The sequence below is a fragment of the Cuculus canorus genome, chromosome 2, assembly GCF_017976375.1.
Source record: "Cuculus canorus isolate bCucCan1 chromosome 2, bCucCan1.pri, whole genome shotgun sequence".
Classification (NCBI taxonomy): domain Eukaryota; kingdom Metazoa; phylum Chordata; class Aves; order Cuculiformes; family Cuculidae; genus Cuculus; species Cuculus canorus.
The window spans coordinates 24473616-24496577 of record NC_071402.1 but is presented as its reverse complement, the minus strand read 5'-3'; the positions used below and the strand labels follow the sequence as shown (position 1 = coordinate 24496577).

General features: G+C 38.5%; 1 protein-coding gene across 5 annotated transcripts in view; it reads left to right on the top strand.

Moving 5' to 3' along the window:
- The window catches only part of MATN2 (matrilin 2), a 77446-nt gene extending 54660 nt beyond the window's left edge, over positions 1 to 22786 (top strand). For 3 of the 5 annotated variants that reach the window (XM_054057261.1, XM_054057259.1, XM_054057260.1), the window contains exons 9-26: positions 717 to 839; positions 2038 to 2160; positions 2325 to 2447; positions 2790 to 2912; positions 3334 to 3456; positions 5698 to 5820; positions 5915 to 6037; positions 6130 to 6252; positions 6964 to 7086; positions 7287 to 7409; positions 7551 to 7673; positions 7833 to 7955; positions 10700 to 11113; positions 13485 to 13637; positions 17711 to 17782; positions 18353 to 18457; positions 18694 to 18789; positions 21548 to 22786. In XM_054057261.1, the coding sequence (XP_053913236.1) occupies positions 717 to 839; positions 2038 to 2160; positions 2325 to 2447; positions 2790 to 2912; positions 3334 to 3456; positions 5698 to 5820; positions 5915 to 6037; positions 6130 to 6252; positions 6964 to 7086; positions 7287 to 7409; positions 7551 to 7673; positions 7833 to 7955; positions 10700 to 11113; positions 13485 to 13637; positions 17711 to 17782; positions 18353 to 18457; positions 18694 to 18789; positions 21548 to 21600 (2369 nt within the window). In that variant the 3' untranslated portion in view covers positions 21601 to 22786. The remainder of the gene's footprint in view (positions 1 to 716; positions 840 to 2037; positions 2161 to 2324; positions 2448 to 2789; positions 2913 to 3333; positions 3457 to 5697; positions 5821 to 5914; positions 6038 to 6129; positions 6253 to 6963; positions 7087 to 7286; positions 7410 to 7550; positions 7674 to 7832; positions 7956 to 10699; positions 11114 to 13484; positions 13638 to 17710; positions 17783 to 18352; positions 18458 to 18693; positions 18790 to 21547) is intronic. The other 2 variants (XM_054057262.1, XM_054057263.1) reach the window with 2 other exon arrangements.
- Positions 22787 to 22962: the final 176 nt, after the last annotated feature.

The following is a 22962-nucleotide window of genomic DNA, read 5'->3' as shown; positions in this document are numbered from 1 at the left end:
AATAGTTTTCTAGTCTGACAACTAGTTACAAAAAAGAGTGACATGGGGTGTGTGTAGTAGCCAATAGACAGTAGCAAGTGCTGCCTGCAGGGTCCCATGGATCCTGTGACTTTGTATTACAGAGGAGAAACACTTGGGAATTTTGAGGTGAAAAATTGACTATATTTGATAATATTTATCATTTGCAATTATTTGCAAAACTGTGTACAGTCTAAGCCAAAGCCCACTGAGGTCCCTGAAAGGTTTTCTGCTTGCTACCACAGCATCTGGGCTGGGCACACCAGTGAGTTCAGGGGATTGACACCTTCACATAGGCCCACTTAGAGACTGTATTTTAAGAATGTTCACAAGATAGCTTTTATGTTTTTACAACTGTCTTATATAAAATAATTGCTAAAGTGTTTTGGTTTGTTGTTTTTTTTTAAATTCAATTTCTATGTGCTAAGACATGGACTCTATGTTAAGCATAGAAAATGTTAAGCATAATCATATGTTAATCATATGATTTTAGCTCTGCTTAAAGCAACCAATGGAAACTACACCACAAGTCCCTCTTACATTTTATTGAAGCTATATTTATATTATCAGATAGGAACTTGATTGTTGTTTAAGCTGTTTGGTGTATTTGTATTTACTTGCCATGCAAACACTAGAAATGAAAACAAATTGATTCATTATTGGCTTAGTTTTTGTAATAACTTCAATTGCTCCTGCAGGAGTTGACTATTGTGCTCTGAGTGATCATGGATGTGAACATTTGTGTGTAAACGGCGACAGATCTTATACTTGTCAGTGTTTTGAAGGATACAGGCTTCGTAATGATGGGAAAACATGTAAACGTAAGTTATTATTCAGCAACTCCGAGTTAGCTTTTTATTACACATGCAAAAGATATCTGTAAGGTAGGATTTGATTGCCTGAATGTTGCTGTCTAGTGTCATTTTAAGTGCTTGACGATTCCCAAGTTCATCGTTTCCCCTTCGGTGTCATAGTTGCCAGCAGCGTGTCAATATATCGGGTATGTTAAGTCATCTAAAATAGCACTGGCTGCATACTTTTAGGCACTTGAATCACAGCCTAAATGTTGTCGCTGTTAAACAAGTAGCCCTGAAACTGGACAGTTGTGGATCCAAAACTATTTTATTCTGACATCCATCCTTATATGAGACAATTGCAATATTCTTCTCAAATCAAGGCAAAATATATAATGTTTCTAAATTCTTATTCAGCATGAAGCTTGAAATATGATTAATGGAAAGTTCATTTTGTCCAGCATGGAGACAGGATGACTGCAAAAGAGATATTATAATTGCATTACACGCTTGACTATGTTATGCAGTTACAATGAGTGGCAGATATCAAGGAAAAATTCATTGCAAATTTTTCTCCATTTTTATATTTTTGATCACTATGATAGTTATTTTGAAACATGAATTATAATTCTGTATCAGAAAATCCCACTGAATTTCTGCTTGCCCAATTTTAGCCGACAATTTTTCATAATTTCACAGCAGGATCATATAATTTGTCTTTCTCACTACCCTTAAATACTGCATACACCAATCTTCTGTAATCTTACTTTACAGAAAAATGACAAACACCTCCTGAACTTAAGCACAGAGAAAGAAAAAAAAAGCATAACTATTTCAGGTTTGAGCAGGTTCATTACTGAAGATAAAAGGATGATAACAGGAAGATCTCTTTCTCACCAGAAAGTTTACTTGAAATGTGGATATGGATTTACATGCTCTTGGAAATCCCTGTGGGTCGCTAATGTGCATGCCAGGACACATGAAATTCTACAAACTCTAGAACTGGAACAGTGCACTTTTCATTAATAGTAAGGGCGTAAAATTAGCAGGACAAAGATGTACCTTTTTGTTATAATAGAAAAAAGACAGCAAGAGCTTTAAATGGTTTGCAGGATTAAGTCCAGTATACTAGCAAGGACAAGAGCATTCAGTAACTGGGAACTATAAGACTTCAAACATCTTGTCCTTAACTAATACAATTCTTTATCTATTAAATTATTCCCAGGTAAAAATGTCTGCAAATCAGTCAACCATGGCTGTGAGCATATTTGTGTTAGTGCTGACAATTCCTACATCTGCAAGTGTCGTGAGGGATTTGTATTGAGAGAAGATGGCAAGACGTGTAGAAGTGAGTGACCGGTATCTATTGAACATTTTTGCATGTGCATCAGGCAAGGAAAGAAAGGGATTTTCATTTCTTACTGGGGAAAAAAAAACCCCTTTTTTTTGATATCTACATTTTTTTTTAACATGTTTTCATTCAAAACCTATATTTCTATCAATCATTCCCAGGACAGGACATCTGCAAATCAGTCAGCCACGGCTGTGAGCATATTTGTGTTACTGAAGGTGACTCTTATGTTTGCAAGTGTCATGAAGGTTTTCTGCTGAGAGCAGATGGGAAAACATGCAGACGTAAGTGTTCTGATAATTACTCAGACTTTTATCTACAGTATGTAGATTTATGAAAGTGTTCTAACAAATACAACACTTAATTTTTTTAATATAGTAGTAGTATTGCTATGCCTCCCAGAAGATAATAAGGGACCCGGGACAGAAATAGTGTCTTTTAATAGCCAAACTGGAGACAAAAAAGACTTAAAATTTTTCAGGTAACAAGAGTTAGGAGTGTTTGCTGCCTAAATTTTGTACCTTTTTTCCACTGATATCAGTTGGCCTAATAGAAGCTATTATTTCTCTCTGCTCAACACATTCACTGTAGATGTGCTTTAACCAAATATTATCAACTGTTCTCAGATAAAGACATTTGCAGTGCAGTTGACCATGGCTGTGAACATGTTTGTGTTAGTGCTGACGAGTCATACATCTGCCAGTGTTATGAGGGATTTGCACTTAGGGAAGATGGAAAAACATGTAAAAGTGAGTATCCTTATTATTAATAGAGGATTTTGTTTATAATCTATGCATTTGTAGACTTGTTTTATATACTGGCAACCTTATTTTTTTTCAAGATAAAAATGTTTGCGATTCTGTTGACCATGGCTGTGACCATGATTGCATGAATGCTTATAGTTCATATTTGCCAGTGCTATGAGGGTTTTATATTGAGGGAAGATAAGAAAACATGTAAAAGTAATTTTATGTTACTGTATTTTTTTACTCTCAGAGGTGTACTAAAAAAGCATATATTGTTAGAGGTGGGTCTTCTTATAGGGAATTTTGCCTAATAAAAAGAAGGATAAATTCTTTATTTCTAGGAGCTTATTACTTTTAGTTTTTAAAGTTTTGGAAGTGTCCTCATTTATCAAACTGTAGTAAATAAATTTTAAATTATTCCTAGATAAAGACATCTGCAAATCAGTCAGCCATGGCTGTGAACATCTTTGTGTTAATAATGACGATTCATACACTTGCCAATGCCGTGACGGATTTGTACTAAGGCAAGATGGGAAAACATGCCGAAGTAAGTAGCTTATGAATAAAAGAAGAGCTCTCATTTTTCTTTTATGAGGTGGTTATTCACTGATTCATTGTGGTCAGAATGGAATATTGTTCTCGATATCTTATGAATTAATTATTGCTTGAACTAAAGATATGTTTCAGAAAATCAGCTAATTTTAAGGTTTGAATGTAGCTTTTAAAATGTGAAGTTCATTCCTAGATTGAGTATGTTAGTTTTAATCTTGAGCACAGGATGTTGCTGCATTTTACTTTGATGGGTTGCAGTTCTAATTGCCACTGTGTTGTTCTGTGTATGTTCATGCAGATCATGACTTAATCTGTTCTTTCACCTCTTAGCATGTTCTTTTGTAAATGATAAGCAGATGAAACTCCTTCAGGCTCTTTAGATATTTCCTAATCTTTTCATAAGACTCTTACTGCTCCCCTAAAACCTCTGCTATTTATCAGCATCCTTGCAGGGGCACCACAGTGGTACAGCCTCCTAATGGGAAATACAGCAGGGTTCAGGGCAGAGGAACTATAACTCTCCTAATTCTTATTTGAATCTACCTATCTGTGTCAATTTTTTATCTTTTTTAAAAATATATATATCTTTTTTAATGACCAAATAAAGCATCAGTCTGTGACCAAAAGATTCTGCTAGCGCTTGTAGTCAATTCGGTATCTACCATGATCGTAAGTTCTTTAAGAATCTCAGTCACATACATGTCCCACATCTTGTAAGCACAGCCTTCATTCATTCTTTCTAAATGCGTAAGCTTAGTTCTGTCTATTTAAAAATACATATAATTTGCTGTTATCCATCTTGCAAAAAAATCTATATCTCCATATATCAGCAGCTACTCTATTTTTACTTGCCATTCTCTTAGAGCTGGTGTAACCTACAAACTTTGTCTGTGATTATTTTGTATTTGCTTTTGGGTTGTTAAGTAGTAGAGGAGCAGGAGAGATTCTTAGAAAGGGAGACACTTGTTACTCTTCCATTTACAATTTATTTTGAAGACCTCTCTAGCCAGTGTTAATCCATGTAACGTCAGTTCTGTAGCTGTTTCCTTAATAAATATAAATACAAAGACTGCTGCCTTACTGAATGCCCCATTGTATGAACACAGAAATAACACACTTTTTTTTTTAATTACCCCCCCTTCTCCCATCCCAAAATACTGTGGCTCATATTTTCCTTCAGCTAAGTAAAATTCATCCATTTGAAGAAATAGCTGTGCCTCCTGCCTGCTGGTTTATATTAGACTCTGTTTATAAACAAAAAATGTGTCTGAGTTGCACACAGCTGTGTATAAGCAGATGCTAATTTTTACTTGCTTTTTATTTGCTATAATGGGATTTAGTTTACATTGCCATGTCTTAAATGTAATGCTTATTGAGTTAGAAGATTGTCCTTTGTAGTAGTTTTTGGGATTTTTATATTGGCAGCATGAGATCTTGAGGTAATTTGGCTCAGACTGAAGTTCATGTAAAATTATGATTCTTTTTCTTCCCTACACACTATACCTAAGTATTTTGCTGAAGAGTCAATCTGAACTTGGCTGTCATTACTGTTCTACATTATATGTAAAGGTAGTTCTCCTTTAGCAATTGAGAATACTTTCTTTTGTGTTGCAGTGAAAAATAAACAGGGAATGCTGATAGATGGTTCCACTTCATTATTTTCTCCCCATCTGTCCTTCTTGAAGGGGTTTTAACCAACTGGTTTTTACATTGTCATCATACAAATCCCCACATTAATTTTCACCACTATCAGTTAGATTTTGTTCATCCTCTCAAATGAGTAGTTCCTATTCCTCTGTGGTTTGTTTATGCAGACTTTTGGCAATAGATATAAGGAAGAAATATTTTGCTTCATGTCCTGTGGTGTTTTGCTTAATTTTGTATAAACCAGCATGAATTTGTGCTAAATGACTGTACTAAATTATTCCATCTTCTCAGCCTTACTGCTCTTAATGTAAAGTCTTCCTCCTTAATCTATTCAGATTAATCCTAAAATAATTTATTGTCAGTGGGAGGCCATCCAAACCATCCAATTCTTTCTTCTCATATGGTAAAGAACTCATGCTCCACGTAAACTAAGCTCTCTATCACTTAACTAGCCAGAGATTTGGTTTCAGTTTGCAGGCTTCTATCTTTCTTTGCTCACAGGATTACCCCCACAGTCTCTGTATTTATTATATTAAAAAAAAAAAGTTTAACTAATAAATGACATTAAATATTATCTAACTATTCCCAGGCAAGGATATTTGCAAATCAGTCAACCATGGCTGTGAACATGTTTGTGTTAATGCTGGTGATTCATTTGTTTGTAAGTGTCAGGAGGGATTCCTGCTAAAAGAAGATGGAAAAACATGCAAAAGTAAGTAGTCTGATATTTATCAGCATACCTTTTATCTGTAGCTCATGCTTGTGTAGAAACGTACTAACCAGCAAGAGCTGTCATCTGTTTTCAGATAAAGACCTTTGTAAATCAGTCAACCACGGCTGCGAACATGTTTGTGTTAATACTGATGATTCCTATATCTGCAAATGCCATGATGGATTCCTACTGAGAGAAGATGGGAAAGCCTGCAGAAGTAAGTAGCATGAGAACTCAATTTGGTGAGATACACATATAATCAAGGTCTCTGCTGATGTGTGTTGACTACCGACTCTTCTCTTTTTGCAGACAAGGATGTTTGTAATTCAGTCAGCCATGGCTGTGAACAAATTTGTGTGAATACTGAAGATTCCTACATCTGCAAGTGTAGTGCAAAATTCGTACTGAGGGAAGATGGAAAGACATGTAGATGTGAGTAGCCTGAGCTATAACAGTATGTTTTTATTTGAGGCTGTCCTGGTTTTGGCTGGGATAGAGTTAATTTTCTTCCTAGTGGCTGGTATAGTGCTGTGTTTTGGCTTTAGGATGACAATAATGTTGATAACGTGCTGATGTTTTACTGAGTCAAGGACTTTTCAGCTTCCATGCCTTGCCAGGTAGGAGGCTGGAAGTGCACAGGAAGCTGGGAGGGGGCACAGCCTGGACAGCTGACCAAAACTGGCCAAAGGGATATTTCATACCACATGATGTCATGCTTAGTTTATAAACTGGGGGAAGTTGGCTGGGGAGCTGGCAGGGACAGGATTGCTAGCTGGGGACGGGCTGTGCGTTGGTCAGTGGATGGTAAGCAACTGTATTGTGCATCACTTGTTTCGTATACTCTTTTATCATCATTATTACTATTATTTTCTCTTCCTTTGCTGTCCTATTAAACAAGCTTTATCTCAATCCATGAGTTTTTTTTCAATTCTCTCCCCCATCCCACTGCTGGGGGTTGGGGGTGAGTGAACAGCTGTGTGGTGCAAAGTTGTCAGCTGGGTTTAAACCACATCAGAGGCTTTTAAGTATTGTGTCTGTGAGCATTTGCACATGAACATTTGTGATTTCCAACTATCTGAGTTGGCTAAAATAATATATTATTTCTCCCTAACAAACCTCACAAACTTCATCCACTCTTCTCAGATAAAGATGTTTGCAACTCAGTTGACCATGGCTGTGAACATATTTGTGTTAATACTGATGATTCCTATATCTGCAAGTGTCATGAGGACTTCACACTGAGGGAAGATGGGAAAACTTGCAGGAGTAAGTTATTTAATCTTTGGTTTGCACTTTGTGATTTGTGAATAAGATACACTATGCAATGGTAGTGTGTTATTTCTGTCTTTAATACAGAATCAGTTCATGAAGTAAGCATCTTCATGGAAGAATAACGCTATAATTTTTACGTTTTGTAAAAGTTATTTACCTTGCTAACTGCTAAAGATTATTTTCATTATTCCAAGGTAAAAATATCTGCAAAACAGTCAACCATGGTTGTGAACATGTCTGCGTTCCAAATGGCGATTCATACACATGTCAGTGTCACAAGGGATTTGTATTGAGGCGAGACAAGAAAACATGTAGGAGTGAGTAGCTGAAACTTTTACGGGGAATATGTTTTTTCAGTCACAAAAGAAATAACAGACTTAATTTCACTCAAAGCTTGTAAATGCCAGTTTTGCAGTTGAGAAATTGTCTAATAAGAAAATTTTCTTAACAATTCTTAGACAGAGACCTGTGTATATCCATTGACCATGGCTGTGAACATGTGTGCATTAACAATAACAATTCATACAGCTGTCAGTGCCATGAGGGTTTTGTCCTGCGACAAGATGGGAAAACATGTCGAAGTAAGTAACTGAATAAATCTGAATATGCCAGTCTTCTCTGTCAGTGCTACATAAACAAACAAAAATTTTATACTCCATTGTCATACATTCTTCAAATATCATGTCTTTGCATTTATAAATCTGTTAAGTAGGATACATATAAATATTCTTTTTTCCTAGATAAAGATGTCTGCAAATCAGTTGCCCATGGTTGTGAACATATTTGTGTTAATAATGACGATTCATACATCTGCAAATGTCAGGAGGGATATGTACTCAAAGAGGATCAGAAAACATGCAGAAGTAAGTACATTTTATTTAGAAAGCATTTGTGGTTTTTATTTCTAAAATTACTTGACCTCCCTTAAAAAAATAACTCACTTCAAAAATAATCAAATATTTGAAAGCCCAAAGCATATGTAAGTGTGATGGAAAATGTCTTGAATGATTAACTTGATGCTATGATAAGCAAAAGATGAATAAATTGAAACAGTTGTTTTGGTATAACATCAAGTATAATAAAAATAAATCTGTCCAAACATCTAGAAAGAAGCCAATGTGAAATCTAATTATCAAGGAATGTGCACTTTAATCAGATTCATATACTGTAGAGCTTTTATCTTTATATACTCAATTTTGAAATATCATTAATTCTGTTTGCTTATCTTCTAACATGAAACGGTTAGAGTATGACGTGCCTTTATGTCATCAGCCCCTAATAGTGGAGGAGGATCTTTTCTACTGGAACTCAGTAAAAACATTTGTTCTACAAAAATGGATGTTTTATTTTGCTATAATATGCTATTATTACCAAAAGAATGGTGACATGTTCATGGCTGATCTCAACCCTAACTAAAACCATTCACTGCTGCCCTATCCTGACTTGCACAATGGTACTGAGGTGGTTCTGATATTCTTATTCACCGCACTTCCATTGCCTTAGCACATGTGACACATCTTTTCCTCAGATGACTGCGAAAAGGAATTCTTGGGCAGCATTTCTAAACTAGAGCTATTGTCTAAGAAGAAAAGCCCAAGCTTTAAAGCTGAAAATTCCTTAATCCTACACTGACTTGGTAACAGATATCTCCAGTAACTTCTGCAGTCAAAGCAGAAATAAATGTGGAAAGAATGTACATGCAGTTCTCTTTTGTGGGAGATCTACTCTGATAACTTTCACTCTCGAGGTATCTAAAGATCCCAAATCCTCACTTAACGCCCTCTAGACAATCCCTTCAGCCTCTGTTAGTCTAGTCTGCAGTCAGCTTAAATAATAAGAAATGGCACAGTCCTTTCCACTTACCCTGCGCGACCCACAGACATTTAGAAATCTTAAAACACACATGAAAAAATATCATTGCTGGTTTCCATGATAGAAGGCAGAGACAAAGAGCACTTGTAGAAGTTTTGAGCAGTGATCTAGTTCATGGCATACGCCTGAGGCAGAATCGTAGTATATACATCTAATATTAGCTGTTAGGTGTTACGGTAATGTTTCAAAAACTCTCTAATGACAGAGTGTCACTAATTTCAGTGTCTTAAGTAATCTGATTTCTTGCTATAACCCTTGTAATATGTTTTTTCCTAACAAGCACCTATCTTTACAGTAGATTAAGCCATTTGCTACCTTTTCTATTCACATGAAAACAACTGATTTATTGACGTTTGAAATAATCCCCTTCAACAGCTTATAAAGGTATTATGCTTCATATTCATCTTTCCTTAAGCAAACGATCTCTGCTCCTTCAAATGTTCATGTGTCATACTTTCTAAATACCTCATTGCTCTTGCTGTGAAACTTAGGACTCTCTGGTTTGTCTTTAAAGGTGATGCCCAGAGCTGAGCACGGTATTCATCTGAGACTTGCAAACTACTGAACACAGCTGCACAATTCTCTCTTGTATTGTGCTCACAGCATTTTTACTATACAAACATCAAGGTCAAAGTTCATTTGGTCCAGACCGAGATGCATATCTCACATTCCTTAGTAAGGCAGATTCTCCCTGGAAATTAAATTAGAGCTGAGCATCTCTGCAGCCAGCCATTGCAAAAAAACACACTAGTCTATGCCTGCTGGAGGCACTTGCTCTGCAGAACAAAAATACACCTGGCAAATCCAGTCTGCAGCTTTGAAGACATTTTCCAGGCCCTAAATTCCCTAACCTTGTCATGAATACAGAGTGCCTACAAACTGCTTTGGTTTTCGCATGTGTACTTGCCAAGAAGTATGAGAACTCCAAATGTGTTGGTCTCCTGGATTCTCTCCCAGCTTTAATGGGTAAACCAGTAAAGGTTAATTTCAGCGATACATAATCCTTCTAATTATAAGATTGTTAGAGAGCTACAATCAAAAGTAAAAAAACCTTATAAAAAATTCTGATCCATGTGTGTTTTCTGAATGTTGTCCCCAGCCTTGAAATTCAACCTGTGCTCTAGGGCAAGCTACCTAACCCTTCTTTTCTTGCTCAGCCTTCCCCAACCTCTTTGGCTTTTGCTTCACTGTTCCCTGTCCCTCCTCGATTTTCACCTTGTAGACAAGTGTGTCTTCATTGACTCACTCCTTTCTACCACTTTTACCTTTCTGCTAGTTCTGCAATGTATCTTTCATTGCTGATCAGCTACACAAACATAAAAGTAGCATACTGGCTATCCCTGGAAGAAAATCCCTGGAAGAAAACGATGGCAACTCAGTCCTATATCCTAGCTAAGTTCTTCGGTTATACAGTTTTCTCCACTTAGCATTCATTCTTTAAAAAATTGCTGATTGTTGCTGTATTTTTAGGAGCTGTAGTATTCTACAAAGCAGTATGTCTCAGTAAGTACTCACTGTGGTTATATTTTTGTTAAATACGTGATCCCAGGCACACCCTTAGCTTTTGATATAGACCATACGCAACATCTTTAGACCCACTGGCAAGACTGGATGAGCCAGGAACAAGACATTCCATGTGATTTCTGGGTTTATGCACTCCCTGGGTATCGAGGTCCCTTTTTCAGCTTTTTGGGGTTTTTTTTTCATGATCTTAACACTGCTGCTTATTTCACAGGATGCACTGAAGGCCCAGTTGACCTGGTGTTTGTGATTGATGGATCAAAAAGTCTCGGAGAGGAAAATTTTGAAATAGTAAAACAATTTGTCTCAGGAATCTTGGATACGCTTGAGATTTCACCCAAAGCTGCTCGAGTTGGTTTGCTTCAGTATTCCACTGAAGTTCGCACAGAGTTTACATTAAAGCAGTTCAGCTCAGCCAAAGACATGAAGAAAGCTGTATCGCAAATGAAATACATGGGGCGAGGATCCATGACAGGACTGGCTCTGAAGAAAATGTTTGAGAGAAGCTTCACAGAAACAGAAGGAGCAAGACCATTTTCAGCTAACGTGCCTCGAATCTCCATTGTGTTTACGGATGGACGAGCCCAAGATGAAGTGTCCGAGTGGGCTGCTAGAGCAAAGAGAAATGGTAAGTGGAGATGTTTGTTAAAAATAAGATGTAGTAATAGTATGGATGTGCTGCGGTATGTGCTAATGAAGAGAGCATTTGCCATAGGAAACTGGCTGGTACAGTGACCACTCCAGCAGAACATCAGGTCCTTACTGTTCACAGAAGCCTTTGCTACAAGGCACATATGTCATCTCTAGTGCAGGACCCGCGATGAACGTCTCACCGCTGGGGTTCTGTGCCATCCACACACAGTAATATGACCCACCTGGCATGCGATGCAGTGCCCTGAACATATCCCATAAGGGTAGATATTTGATAGAGATTCAGGAACACTGTGAGCTTAATCAGAAATCGTTAAGAAAACAACAAATCCCCAACCTATCACTTTGAAATTAAGAAATCTATCCTTCTGAGAAATACTATGGAAATAACTGGTTGTTACTTTTTAATTTACACATATTCTCTATTTTTAACTGATTTTGTAGTGCTGATAGTGTTCTGGAAGGTAGATGGGTCCTCTTTGCAGAAGAATATACCTGTAGTGCTGTATCCTTCTATGTGCCTTAGCAGCTGATATGCTGAACGTAACTGAAAACTGGTGATTTTCAATTTAGAATATGTCTGGGCAAAACTCCATCCTCTAGGACACCTGTACCACAAATCAGAAACTTTTCAACTGTTTAGCAGAGTCAACAATATGGCCCACAATACAGAGAAAATAGCCAGACTCTAGAAGATGCTGCATTTTTTCTGTTCTTGTTTTATGGACTTGATATATTGCTTATATCCTGACACATAATTAGTATAGTGTTGGTCAGAAATTATACCTCTCTGTATGGAGAAAAGGGAAAAATACCCAAGGATATGAGAAGAGCACGTGCTAATAAGGGTGCCATTTAAACAAAGCGGGTTTTAAAATATTAAAAATAAAACCACGGGTTTATACACTAGCTAGTGAGATCTGGAAAAGTACATAGGGGATTTACAGGACTGAAGAAGGAAAGAAGTAGACGCCAACCTTGCTTACTTGCTGAATGAAACCTCAGCCCCAGACTGCTTACACTGATATTTGTAACGCTACAAGCCAAATCCATCCCCTGTGTAATTGCAGCATAGGCAATGCAGTAATGCTGAATATGAAATTGGCCTTGCATGCTTTATCACTGATATCTCCAAGTCTTTAAAAAGCAACAGACATCAGCTGACTGGTCCATTCATTAAACTGAATCAGCTTCTGGTGGATATTTTACTTTCCTGGCTAAAGTCCAATCATAGGAAGATTCAGGACGGAAAGTAAGGAGATGCTTATGTTAAATGTTCAGGAGTTGAAAAATGCATATTTTATGACGTTATCAGGCCCAGGATTCTTCAGCAAAAAAAGTTAAAGTTGCAATTCAGTGAGTGTGTAGCTGTTAATACCCTGTGCTAATAAAGCAACCTCCAGATCCTAAGTCTTATCTGAAACCAACCAGCTAGGAAGGCAGCTTCTGCTCTTGAATTTTATAAATAACAGCTGCAAATGCTATGAAGCTTATAATTATATTATGAATCACAAAATCAGTACTAGTTGTGGACACTTTCTAAGCCAAAACAATGTAAAGAGAAATGTTTTATGCGATCATATGTTCACAAGAATAAAAAAAAAAACCTGCTGAAAAAGGGGACATTGAAGATCACCGATTTGTATTCATTGCTTGTCTAAAATCTGTTCAGTGAGAGGGCTACGAACCACTTCCTCCTTTCCTGCTCTCAGAGTGAAGGAAACTACAAACCCTCACTTACTTTCTCCCTAGCACCTCTGCAGGGAAAATGCTTTTCTCTGCTAGCCCCACAAATCATTTCTTTTCCCTTGTTCTTACCTCCATAGGCCCGTTATTTTCCCTTACAGTATAAGAATCCAGCTTCCACATGCTGTGAGGATTTAGATAAAACATTACGCATTTAGATTTTTCTGAAAAATCACTGCCATCTTTCAGGATTCTGTTCCATTTGCCCATATATGACAAGTCTTCCCATCAACCCAGTAATTAGCTTTATTGCACACACCCTACATACACAGACACATGCAAACCAGGAATTGTGAGGCTGACTTGTGTGATTCTTGTGGATGTTTTGCAGTACTCTTTCTGGTTTCACTTACTATCAGTGGTGCCCAGGCACTTGTTATCTCTTTAACTTAAAAACTTAAATCTGTTAATTACAGCAAAGCAGTGAATTCACACACATTTCTTATTAAAGCGTATTAAGCGTGTTCAATTTAAAAGTTACACCAGCACATAAGCTTCTTGTGCTCTTTCTCTCTAAAATGACTAATGCTCATATTTTCCTTTCATGGAGAAAGAAGGGTTTAGAACCGCTGATGTAATAATTAAATTTCTTTGGAATCTAGGTATAATTATTTATGCCATTGGAATAGGAAAAGCAATTGAGGAAGAACTGCTGGAAATTGCTTCTGAGCCATCATATAAACACCTCTTTTATGCTGAGGACTTCACAGCTATGGAGGACATAAGCGAAGAGCTAAGAGCCCAAATCTGTGAAGGTAACAGTATTCCACTTTCATTGAGATAGAACAGGAATGAATGCTTATAGATATTTTGCAGGACAGCTAGTGTCATTTTTAGGTATAGATCATTGGTGCCAGGCATTGCAAGGCTTAAGTCACTCATGGTAATTTTTTCTGCCCTTTAAGATGTGAGGAATATATACCCTTAACCTACGAGCAGGTAAAGGAATATAACAATTGTCTTTCTGTTATTTTCCTAAGGGTTGCATACAATGTTCACTTTGGTGTCCAGAATCAATTGTTCCTTCCCCTTTATTTTTCTACAGTTAAGTTAGCCATACACTGAACCCCACCCTGACAAAGACACATGATCTACTTCATTAGGAATGTAGGAAAATAATCAGGGATTTGTAGTGTCTTAATGAGAATTAAAAAAATAAAAATAAAAAAAAAAAATCAATCTTAAGACCAGTGGCAAAAACCTAAACCACAGCAAACCAAACCATCGAGAGCTGTTGTGTGTATTTATAGACTTAAAATAGTTCATTGAACATACATTCACAGACACAAAGGGTGGATCTGGGTTATGCATAAGCTCCAAGTTTTGCTCTACAAATGCGGAAGGCTTGTTCCAGAAAGTGCCCTTCCTCACTCTGGTACAAACAGCCTCTATATAAACATTCCTAATTTAAGTTTTGCAATGGGAATGGGGTAAGTGAGCAGGAACGAAAGCTGTTCATCCAGAGAGAGGACAGCACGTATCTCCCATTCACACATCCCCAGGACTCAGTATTATTCATACATTCAAATCTGTACCTGAAACAAAATTCAGAAATGTCACTGACAATAAGTCAGACGTAAATTGTTGAAGATTATTTGATTTTCACTAGCTTTTATTTGGTTGTTTTTCTTGGAATTGACTGCAAACAGATTTTATTTTCTTCTGTAACGTTACTGTGTAAAATTGGCTGGCAAGTACTAGTGTGTTTCTTCCTCATACAGATGTCAAGGCAGTATCTAAATAAAAAAAATCTGAGAATGTTTCTTAGCTCATATATTCTTCATCTTTCTCTCAGTCCTAAGAAGTTCTAGTTCCACCTTTCTGAAATACAAAATACTACGCTAATATGAAGCCAAGCCCATTCAATTAAGTTTCCGATTAGACAGATAATCTGCTGATGACAGCATGCCATCTTAAAAGCTTGGGGAGACGCCAAAACCAAAACTATCTGGCAACCGGTATAATAATTCTCACTCATTAGCAAGCCCCAGAGCTCAGTGATGGAAATGCATCCTTGAAGTACCCAGAAAGTGCCTCAACTGGCATTTAGCAACCACGATTTTTGGGTTTTTTTAACCACATTACTTAGCATATGAAAAATAAGCAAATCCTGCCCCTTTGTGGCAGTTTTTAGCCTACACCTCTAGTAATCAGGCACAGCTGGTGCCTCTCAGCTCCTGCCCTCCTCTCTCACTCACAGGCAATGCCTCACACCTGTGAACCGAGGACTGTTTTTCTGGACACTCCAGGACTACCTATTGTTCGTTGACTCACTCCACCAGAAATTCGGCCTCCAAGCTTGTTACACAAGCTGAAAAGTTCTTTCTCCACCCTCCCCCTCCGTTTTGGTTTACAGTCTAAATTTTTTCCCATCTTTGCTGCAGCAGTAATTTCATTTTTACTTCAGCCTCAGTCCTTAGCTGAGGACTGCTGAGGGTCCAGCCTGTGAGGGCACTGGGAGACCCTCTGAACCTCAGAGACTCCACTAACAAAGCCTCACATCCCCAGTCTCAGCTGTGGATGGGCTACATGTTTCCAAATAAAGTAGAAGCCCCTCCCAAATCTCCTTTAGGTTAAGGATTTCTTTTTATTCTGCAAGAAAGCATCAACCTTGTAGAACAGCTGCTGATTATTACTAATTATTCTTGACAACCAGTAGCAAAAAAAAAAAAAAAAAAAGTGGTTTTCTCTTTTGCTTCTTATGAAGAGGAATTCAGTCAGAAGGTTCCCATTCATTGCCTTTGTTCGTGTGCATTTCTCATCTGACTGGAAGCACTAACGAGGCTACAGCAATGTCATACATAATATTTGCTCATCATGACTGCCTCTTCACCCGTGTTCTGAGCATGTGCACTGTGGGAGCCTTTCATTACATGGTCACATACTATTTTTGTCACAAGACTCAGCCCTGATCAGATGACAGTGCTCAGCAGTCTGCTGGTTAACATTCTGTTCTCCTTCCAAGCTGCGGATCGTTCGTTATCACTGCTGCAAATAGTCAGCCACTGCTTTTGAAAAGTTTTTCATAGGCTTTTCCTAGCAAAATATTTAGGTTTCATTACAAAACAGAATACTAAAACCAAACACCTAATTTTAGCACTCTCTCAGCAAGTTTGGATACTTACTTTCACTGCACAGACTTCACCAGGGGACTCAGGATTAGCAGCCTCTGTAGGTACTTGTCTGATTATTTACAGCTTCACAGAGGTGATGAGATCAGAAATCTTTGGGCCTTAACCAGTTTTCTGAAGAGGAGTTTCTGCAATGTCCAATTCCCATACCAGACTGGAGACCTGCCACACCTCTAAAAGTGTATCTATCAGTCTTCTTTCCTGCCCTTTACATCTGAATCATAATTACTTGTCTGGTCTTACCAGCCCAGCATCCAAATCTCAAACTTTTCAGGTCTGTTCCTCTGCACATCCTAGACAGCCTCCTGGCTAGCCTACAGCTATTAAATGAATTCTAGAACAAGTCATTACCTGTGGTCAAACACTCAAAGTTCATCTAACCTATTTCTTCCCTCCTCCGCTGGATATCTCACCATCCTTGTTCCCAGTTGATCATTCATCCGTTAGGCTCCTCACCCAGTTTGTTTCATTCCTTATGTCATGATCACATCCCACACCCCTCTGCCATGAACTCTTTTCCAAAAATCTGTGTTCCTTCCACCAGCTGGTTCCCACGCAGACATTTTGATATGCATATCGTAGTTCTGCCCACTGAACTCTGGTCTTACTCAGCCAGTGATCTCTTCATTCCCTGTTCCTCGTGCTCAGTCATTCCAGCCCCTACCCAGGTCTCATCTTAGCACAGCTCCATATTATTATGCATGTCAAAAGTCACTAGACCAACAGAGATCCCAACACTTCTAACAAACCCATGGGGCCCGGAGCATCTTCCACTTCCCTATTACATCTTCGTGGCACATCAGGAGAGTTTGCACCATTGCCTCCTACCTTCACACATTCACTTTCAGTGAGGGAACTCTGAATATATTGGCAGAGGGCGTCCCAGATGCTCCATCCACTCCCTGCAATACTTGATCAAGACGTGCAGTTGTTAAATTATGTTCTTCAGCTCCTCTAAGGCATTAAGGGCTCCACAGTTAATTGATGGCGAAGCATTTATTTTCTAGAAGAAGCCATTCTAAGAAACCAACGCTTCCTCTATACTACCCTCTCGCGGCAAGAAAGGGGTACTGCAGGGGGTTAACGTATAAAATAGGTTTCCATTTCTCTCCAAACATCCATTGACTAAAAAGATGGGTATGTGCACTCTAAAATAAATTCCTACACTTAAAAGGCTGTGCTTCATGAATTAGTAACTTGCATTTGATGTACTAAAGTTCCAAGCAAAAATGAACTCTACCCTTCTCATCTAAGCACTCCCAACTCCCTGATCAATGATACCCACTACAAAGTAGAAAACTAAAGGAGTAAGAAATTTCTTCCTCCTCTGAGTTTTTATTCTTACTCAGTTCACCCTGAAAAACTGATGGATGACAATGAAAAATGCAAGAATTTTCACTAAAGGACACAAAGTAGGTTGTTATCATTTCAGATTGCTTCACTGCTATTAATCTATTCATAAAGCATCTCTGGCTTTGGAATAGTTCCTTTCAAAGTCTTGAGTTGAGGGGTGAAGTCCTGGAGTTTCCACCAACACTGGACCTCTTCTAAACTGCACAGGTATGAGGCATTCTTCATGTGTTACAAGAGACAAACACCAAGTTACTGGTAAGAAACATCTCAATTTCTAGGGAATGTGAACGTTTTTATTGTTCCTTTTGTGATTTCATTTCTGTTGGCAATTTCTCTCTTACCAGCCTTGAAAGAGTCAGTTCACCAGCAGAATCCATCATCTGGGAGGCTTCGTAAGACTGGTTCACAGCCTTCAGGTTGGCTGTTTTAGTCAGTGTCCTGCTGCCTCCCCAGATCATTGCTAAGCTGCCCCTTCATGCTGCCTCCTGAAGAGATCCCTAACAATCTTACTGGAGAATTGCTCATCCCATTCCCCTTCTTACGTGACTTCCAGCTATCCTCCTTTCTGCAATTCAGATCTGCTTTGTACAAAAAAAATTTGAGATTCACTGTAACAAACGCATGGCTGCATGCTTCTTATACCATCCAAATTAAATACTTCATGGGGAAACTTTTATTTCAACATTGTGCTTGATATTTTAAAGCATGTCCAGCTTTCAGTCTCTTCTGTTTCTCACTGCAACCTTCACAACTTACTTTCAGTTCTACAACCCACAACTAAAATCATGTATACAGCGAACTGAGCTGTTAGGCTGTATTCCTTTTCATCTTTGTATCCCTAGTCCTCTCCATGAGCGATCCTCACTGCAATCAGTGAGATTATTCACTAATTAAGGAGAACTCTGTGCATGTGAGTAGCAAAAAAACATAAGGTATAAGTAAGTGAAGTGGGTTTGATTTTTAGACTTTTGGGGGATTTCCTGCAGGACCTGAATCAACCACAATAGCCATCACAGATGCCATTGCCTGTCCCAATCTTGCAATACACCACAAGTATCTTTTTGAAGACAGTCACACTCACTCAACAACAGGTAATCAGGTTACCTTTGTTTAGAATAATCCTGACTGTTCTTTGAATATATAGGCCTAAGCGCTGCGTGCCATTTTCCAGTATTTACAAAGTGTGCCCCAGAGCATGCCTTTGGATGCTGACCCGTTTTCAGAACAAGCTGTATTAAAGCTGCTCTGCACTTACAAGCCCTTGTCATTTCCTCCCCCATCCCACTCCATCTATTCAGCATTTAGCCTATGCTTACCTGTTTTTCAGCAAAAGCTTCAAAAGATAAAGACCAGTGCAAATGTGAAAACCTTGTGACATTCCAGAACTATGCAACCAACGAAGTAAGAAAACTCACCCAGCGATATATCCTTTCAGAATAATTGTTTCTTGCACGTAAGGGGGGTGGGGGTGGGGAGCAGGTTAAAAGAAACTGTAATTATAACACATCAAGTCTAAGCTGTTTCCATAGCCCAAATCAATCTACTGTAGTGAAAAGCTGAACTACTTAACAGATAATGTTAATCTTTGTTAATCTCCACGAAGCAAAGCTTTTAAGGCTTGAAATCTGCCTCTCCTTCATAGAAGGGACTGAATTATTAATAAGGATCTTAACTTTTAATAATTCCTAACCCCTTAGGGACAGCAAAGAAATGACTGGTCAAATTCAAGACTAACACTCTTTGCTTTAGGTTATTTCTTCAGATGGTATTGAAATAGTATTTATTTGCTACAGGAGTCAGAATATAGATGTTTCCCTTCTGAACCGCTTGGTGAAGCGCCAGAGGCAGTGAGTCACTTAAAACAGTACTCCAAATGAAGAGGAATTCAGAGGACTGAGAGACGATTAATTTTGCGTAAACAAATATGCAGATAAAAATTAGCTAAGTGCAGATCAACAGCATTTTTCCTCCCCAAAAGTCAGCGTCTTTTCAAGACAGCTGTTAGTAGAGTAGCCTCCATGCTCTCTGTAACACCCACCAGATGTCTCAGGGGATAACAGCAGCAAACTGGCAACTCAGCTTTCTGCAGTATCTTGCATCATGCAGTATTTATGCAGCAAATTCCTGTGTTTTCTTGATGAAAGCTGCTTCTGCCTAATCAAATAAATAGTAAGAAGACATGACACCTTCTATTTAAGTTTCCCAACTGTGTGCAGGATCAATAAGCACTTACCTTCTGCACAGAAGAGTGCAATACCAATAGCTCGTAACTGTGTGCTTCCTGGACAAAACGGTCTCAAGCTGAGGAACCTGTGGAGTTAAGTCTGCCCAGAATCAGGCTAACAGGGGCTCCGTCGACCTGATGCAAAATACTGCCTACCAGTTCAGACCTTACCTCTAGCTATTTTGTGTAACCGCAGCAGCCAGCATATCTCCCTCACCTCCCAAGTGAATCAGCAGGTAGCTTAAGGAATCATGTTCTGATCGCTCACCTATTTTAAATTACTCCATGTAAAGCAAAATTACTTCATGAAGGGGTAAACAGCCACCACATAAGGTTATTGCAAGGTGCTTCATATGCTCATCAAGATATACTTCTCTGAAGGGACTTCACCAGTCTCCAAATTACTTCAGAGAAAAATCTCTAGGCCATTTCCCGCATCTTTTATCTCCTGAGCTGGGCTACAAGGAGCTCTGAGCTTACTCAAAAAGCCTTTTTACTTTACTATTTGAGCAGCCAATCCTGTAGTTTAATTTTAAGAGTCTGAGAAGGACTCAAGGTGATGGAGAAGCTGCTGGCACTGAGCCAGATACACACATTTTGATAGGAAGTGCCAAGCACTTCCCCAGAGCACTCTGCAAGCACTGATTTGAACTAAGAACTACCCAGTTTCCCCTCCACCACAAATCCCATTTCTCTGCCTTATCTGAATGAAGGGCAGCTCAGATACTGAGTGATAGGCTACTTCTTGGTGACTGCAGAAAACTATTGGCCAGCCTGCATCCTAAGGGGAAAGGGAGAACTGGCTACAAAACTAGCTACAGTTACAGAATATGTATTTTAGAGGAACCAATCCAAGCTGATCATTTGTATCTAATTACATTTAACTTTTTCTGTTAGTAGATGAGATGAACAGTTTCTAGGGCTTGAATTTTGCTTCCTCAACACCCAAGAAAGATTGACATTGCATAGAAAGCATCTCAAATGATGCTAGTGTGCATCGCTTCTGCATGACAGTTGAGGACTTGCCAAACACAAACCTTATGTATGGGCAGGCTAGTGCCAATTTCTAACAGCCTCCTGTCAAAGGTCTTTTACACAGCCAGTTCTCAATTTTTTCTTGTGCAAGACATTAAAACATTGAAATCGAAGAAACTAGACAAACACACAAAGAACAGGGTGGAGTAACTTAGTCCTTTTAAGGTGAGCCTCAATGCCTTTGGTTTTCTCTTGATGCTAGACCTCCTCTTCCTCTCAGCTTCCCCCAGCTCCAGCATTACCACGGCTCTCGCAGAGGACAGGGCAGGTAACCAGCCTCCTCCTGCTGCGGACACAGCTTTCCTGTCAGCTGGAGGTCCTTATCAGGAAATGGATGCTGTACACCGCTTTGCATTGCTACAGCTTGTTACTTTCAGTGGAGCCAGCCCTATTTCCATGGAGCTTGTACTTTACTCCACATCTGTCAGGAAACCACTGGCTTTGTGGAAACAGCACCCTACACTACACCACCACAGGGCAGGAATTGCCATCAGACATTCTTACTGCAGCCATGGAGCTCATACAGTTTTACAATCTACTGTTGGCTTACACGTACTTAGTTTTCCATGTGATTAAGTGAAAATTCTTTTAAACAGCATTAACCAAGATTATTTTGCTTCCCTTTAAAACAGAGGAAAATAGCCAGTTTTCCGAACAAGCAGCCTTTTTAATAAGCTGTAGCCTGAACTCCATGGTGAGGCATGCCTGCTAATGAATGGGGCTTCACACAGCTTTCTCAACTCAGCTGATCAAAGTAAAGCAAGAAAATGGAGAAGAGCATTGTATCAAAAAGTACTGGGAGTTAAAGAGGGTAATAAAAAAGAGAAACAAAGACAAGTTCATGGACCGTAGCAATCGGGCAACTAACATTTTTCTCTTAATGCATCCTATCAGTAGCTCTCTTTCCTTAACTTTTGTCTACTGGAAGAAATGACTAAGAGAATGGAAGATTTGGAAAACCGGCTAAAATATTGACCAAAATTTGAAGTGTATATTACACTGTATATTTATACATACAAACTTGTCAGAGCTATTTTCTTAAACTGGTTCAAAGTAAAATAACACATCCTTGTGTCTGAAGTTGAAAAGAATATTTTTGGTCCCTGCATCTGTATACGATGTGTTTTGTCTTGCATTGATTGAAGATAAGAAATGTTCAAAATTTTATATATATATATAAACAATTTAGTAACTAGCAAAAATTCTAATTAAGCAGAACTAAACTGAAATAAGCTATGCAAAATAATAAAATGCTGTTATTTTTTGAAGTGAAACCTCCATGTTTTTCAGTATTTTTAGGGTACAAATTTATTTGCCTTGCTTTTCTGCATCTCCCTTCACTCACTCTGCTAGTATTTGAAGCACCCTATCGGTGTGGACACATACAGTTCTCTACACACACACGTAAGTGGGATAGCATTCACAGCAATTAGATTTCAACCAATATTCTTCAAAGAAGAGCAGACTACTGAAATCAGCTGGAGGTAAAAATACAAATTTATACATTTGTGTTGAAACTGTAATGAAAGTAAATGCACAAAGTGCAAAGTCTGCTGGATTATTGGGGCATCACAATCCAAATGTTCAAATATTTTTACTCTTTCCACATCCAGACCGTGTAAGTTCTCCTTTACTGTTCCCTGGAAGCATTCAAGGATTCTCCAACTTCCCTGAAAGCAACTAGTATTTTAATAATAAAAACATTCTTTGGGCAATACAACTAGCTGCATACCTGTTTGTCAAACACAAAGATACAAATGAAAACAGCAAATTGGTTCCAGCCATTCTGGCCAAATAAAGTGCTTTTAAGTTTTACTCCTTCCCCTTGGCAGCAGAGGCTCTCTTCTGCTAGTTTTACTTTCACACTAACAGCAGCATCTAAACTATCTGTTGAACTGATCCAAATCTGTGGTTTAACAGGTAAGAGATACCAGCCCTTCCTCCCTTGCTCTGGCGCTCACTGGTTTGCCTCCTTACCATCTCCAAATAGAAACACACAACCTCATCCGTTCTATACCAGAAGTAGTTGCATCAAAATCGGATTAGGTGATCTCAGGTAAGCTAATGAGTGCACATAGATATGTAACAGAAAGCTCTAAAAGGTACTTTGTACTTTGGCAGACAGAATGCAAGCTCTGCAAGGGTATCAGTACATACAGATTTTCATTATGTGTCTTTTGCACATCAGCAAAGCACTGGCACCTCAATTAATAATTAGTACTATTAAGGAACATACATGGTCTCACACAAACCAAGCACAGAGCTGTAAGATACCAATGTCCTCAGCAACAGTGACTTGAGAACACTGACTAATCTGTCTCTTAAGGTAATGTCTTC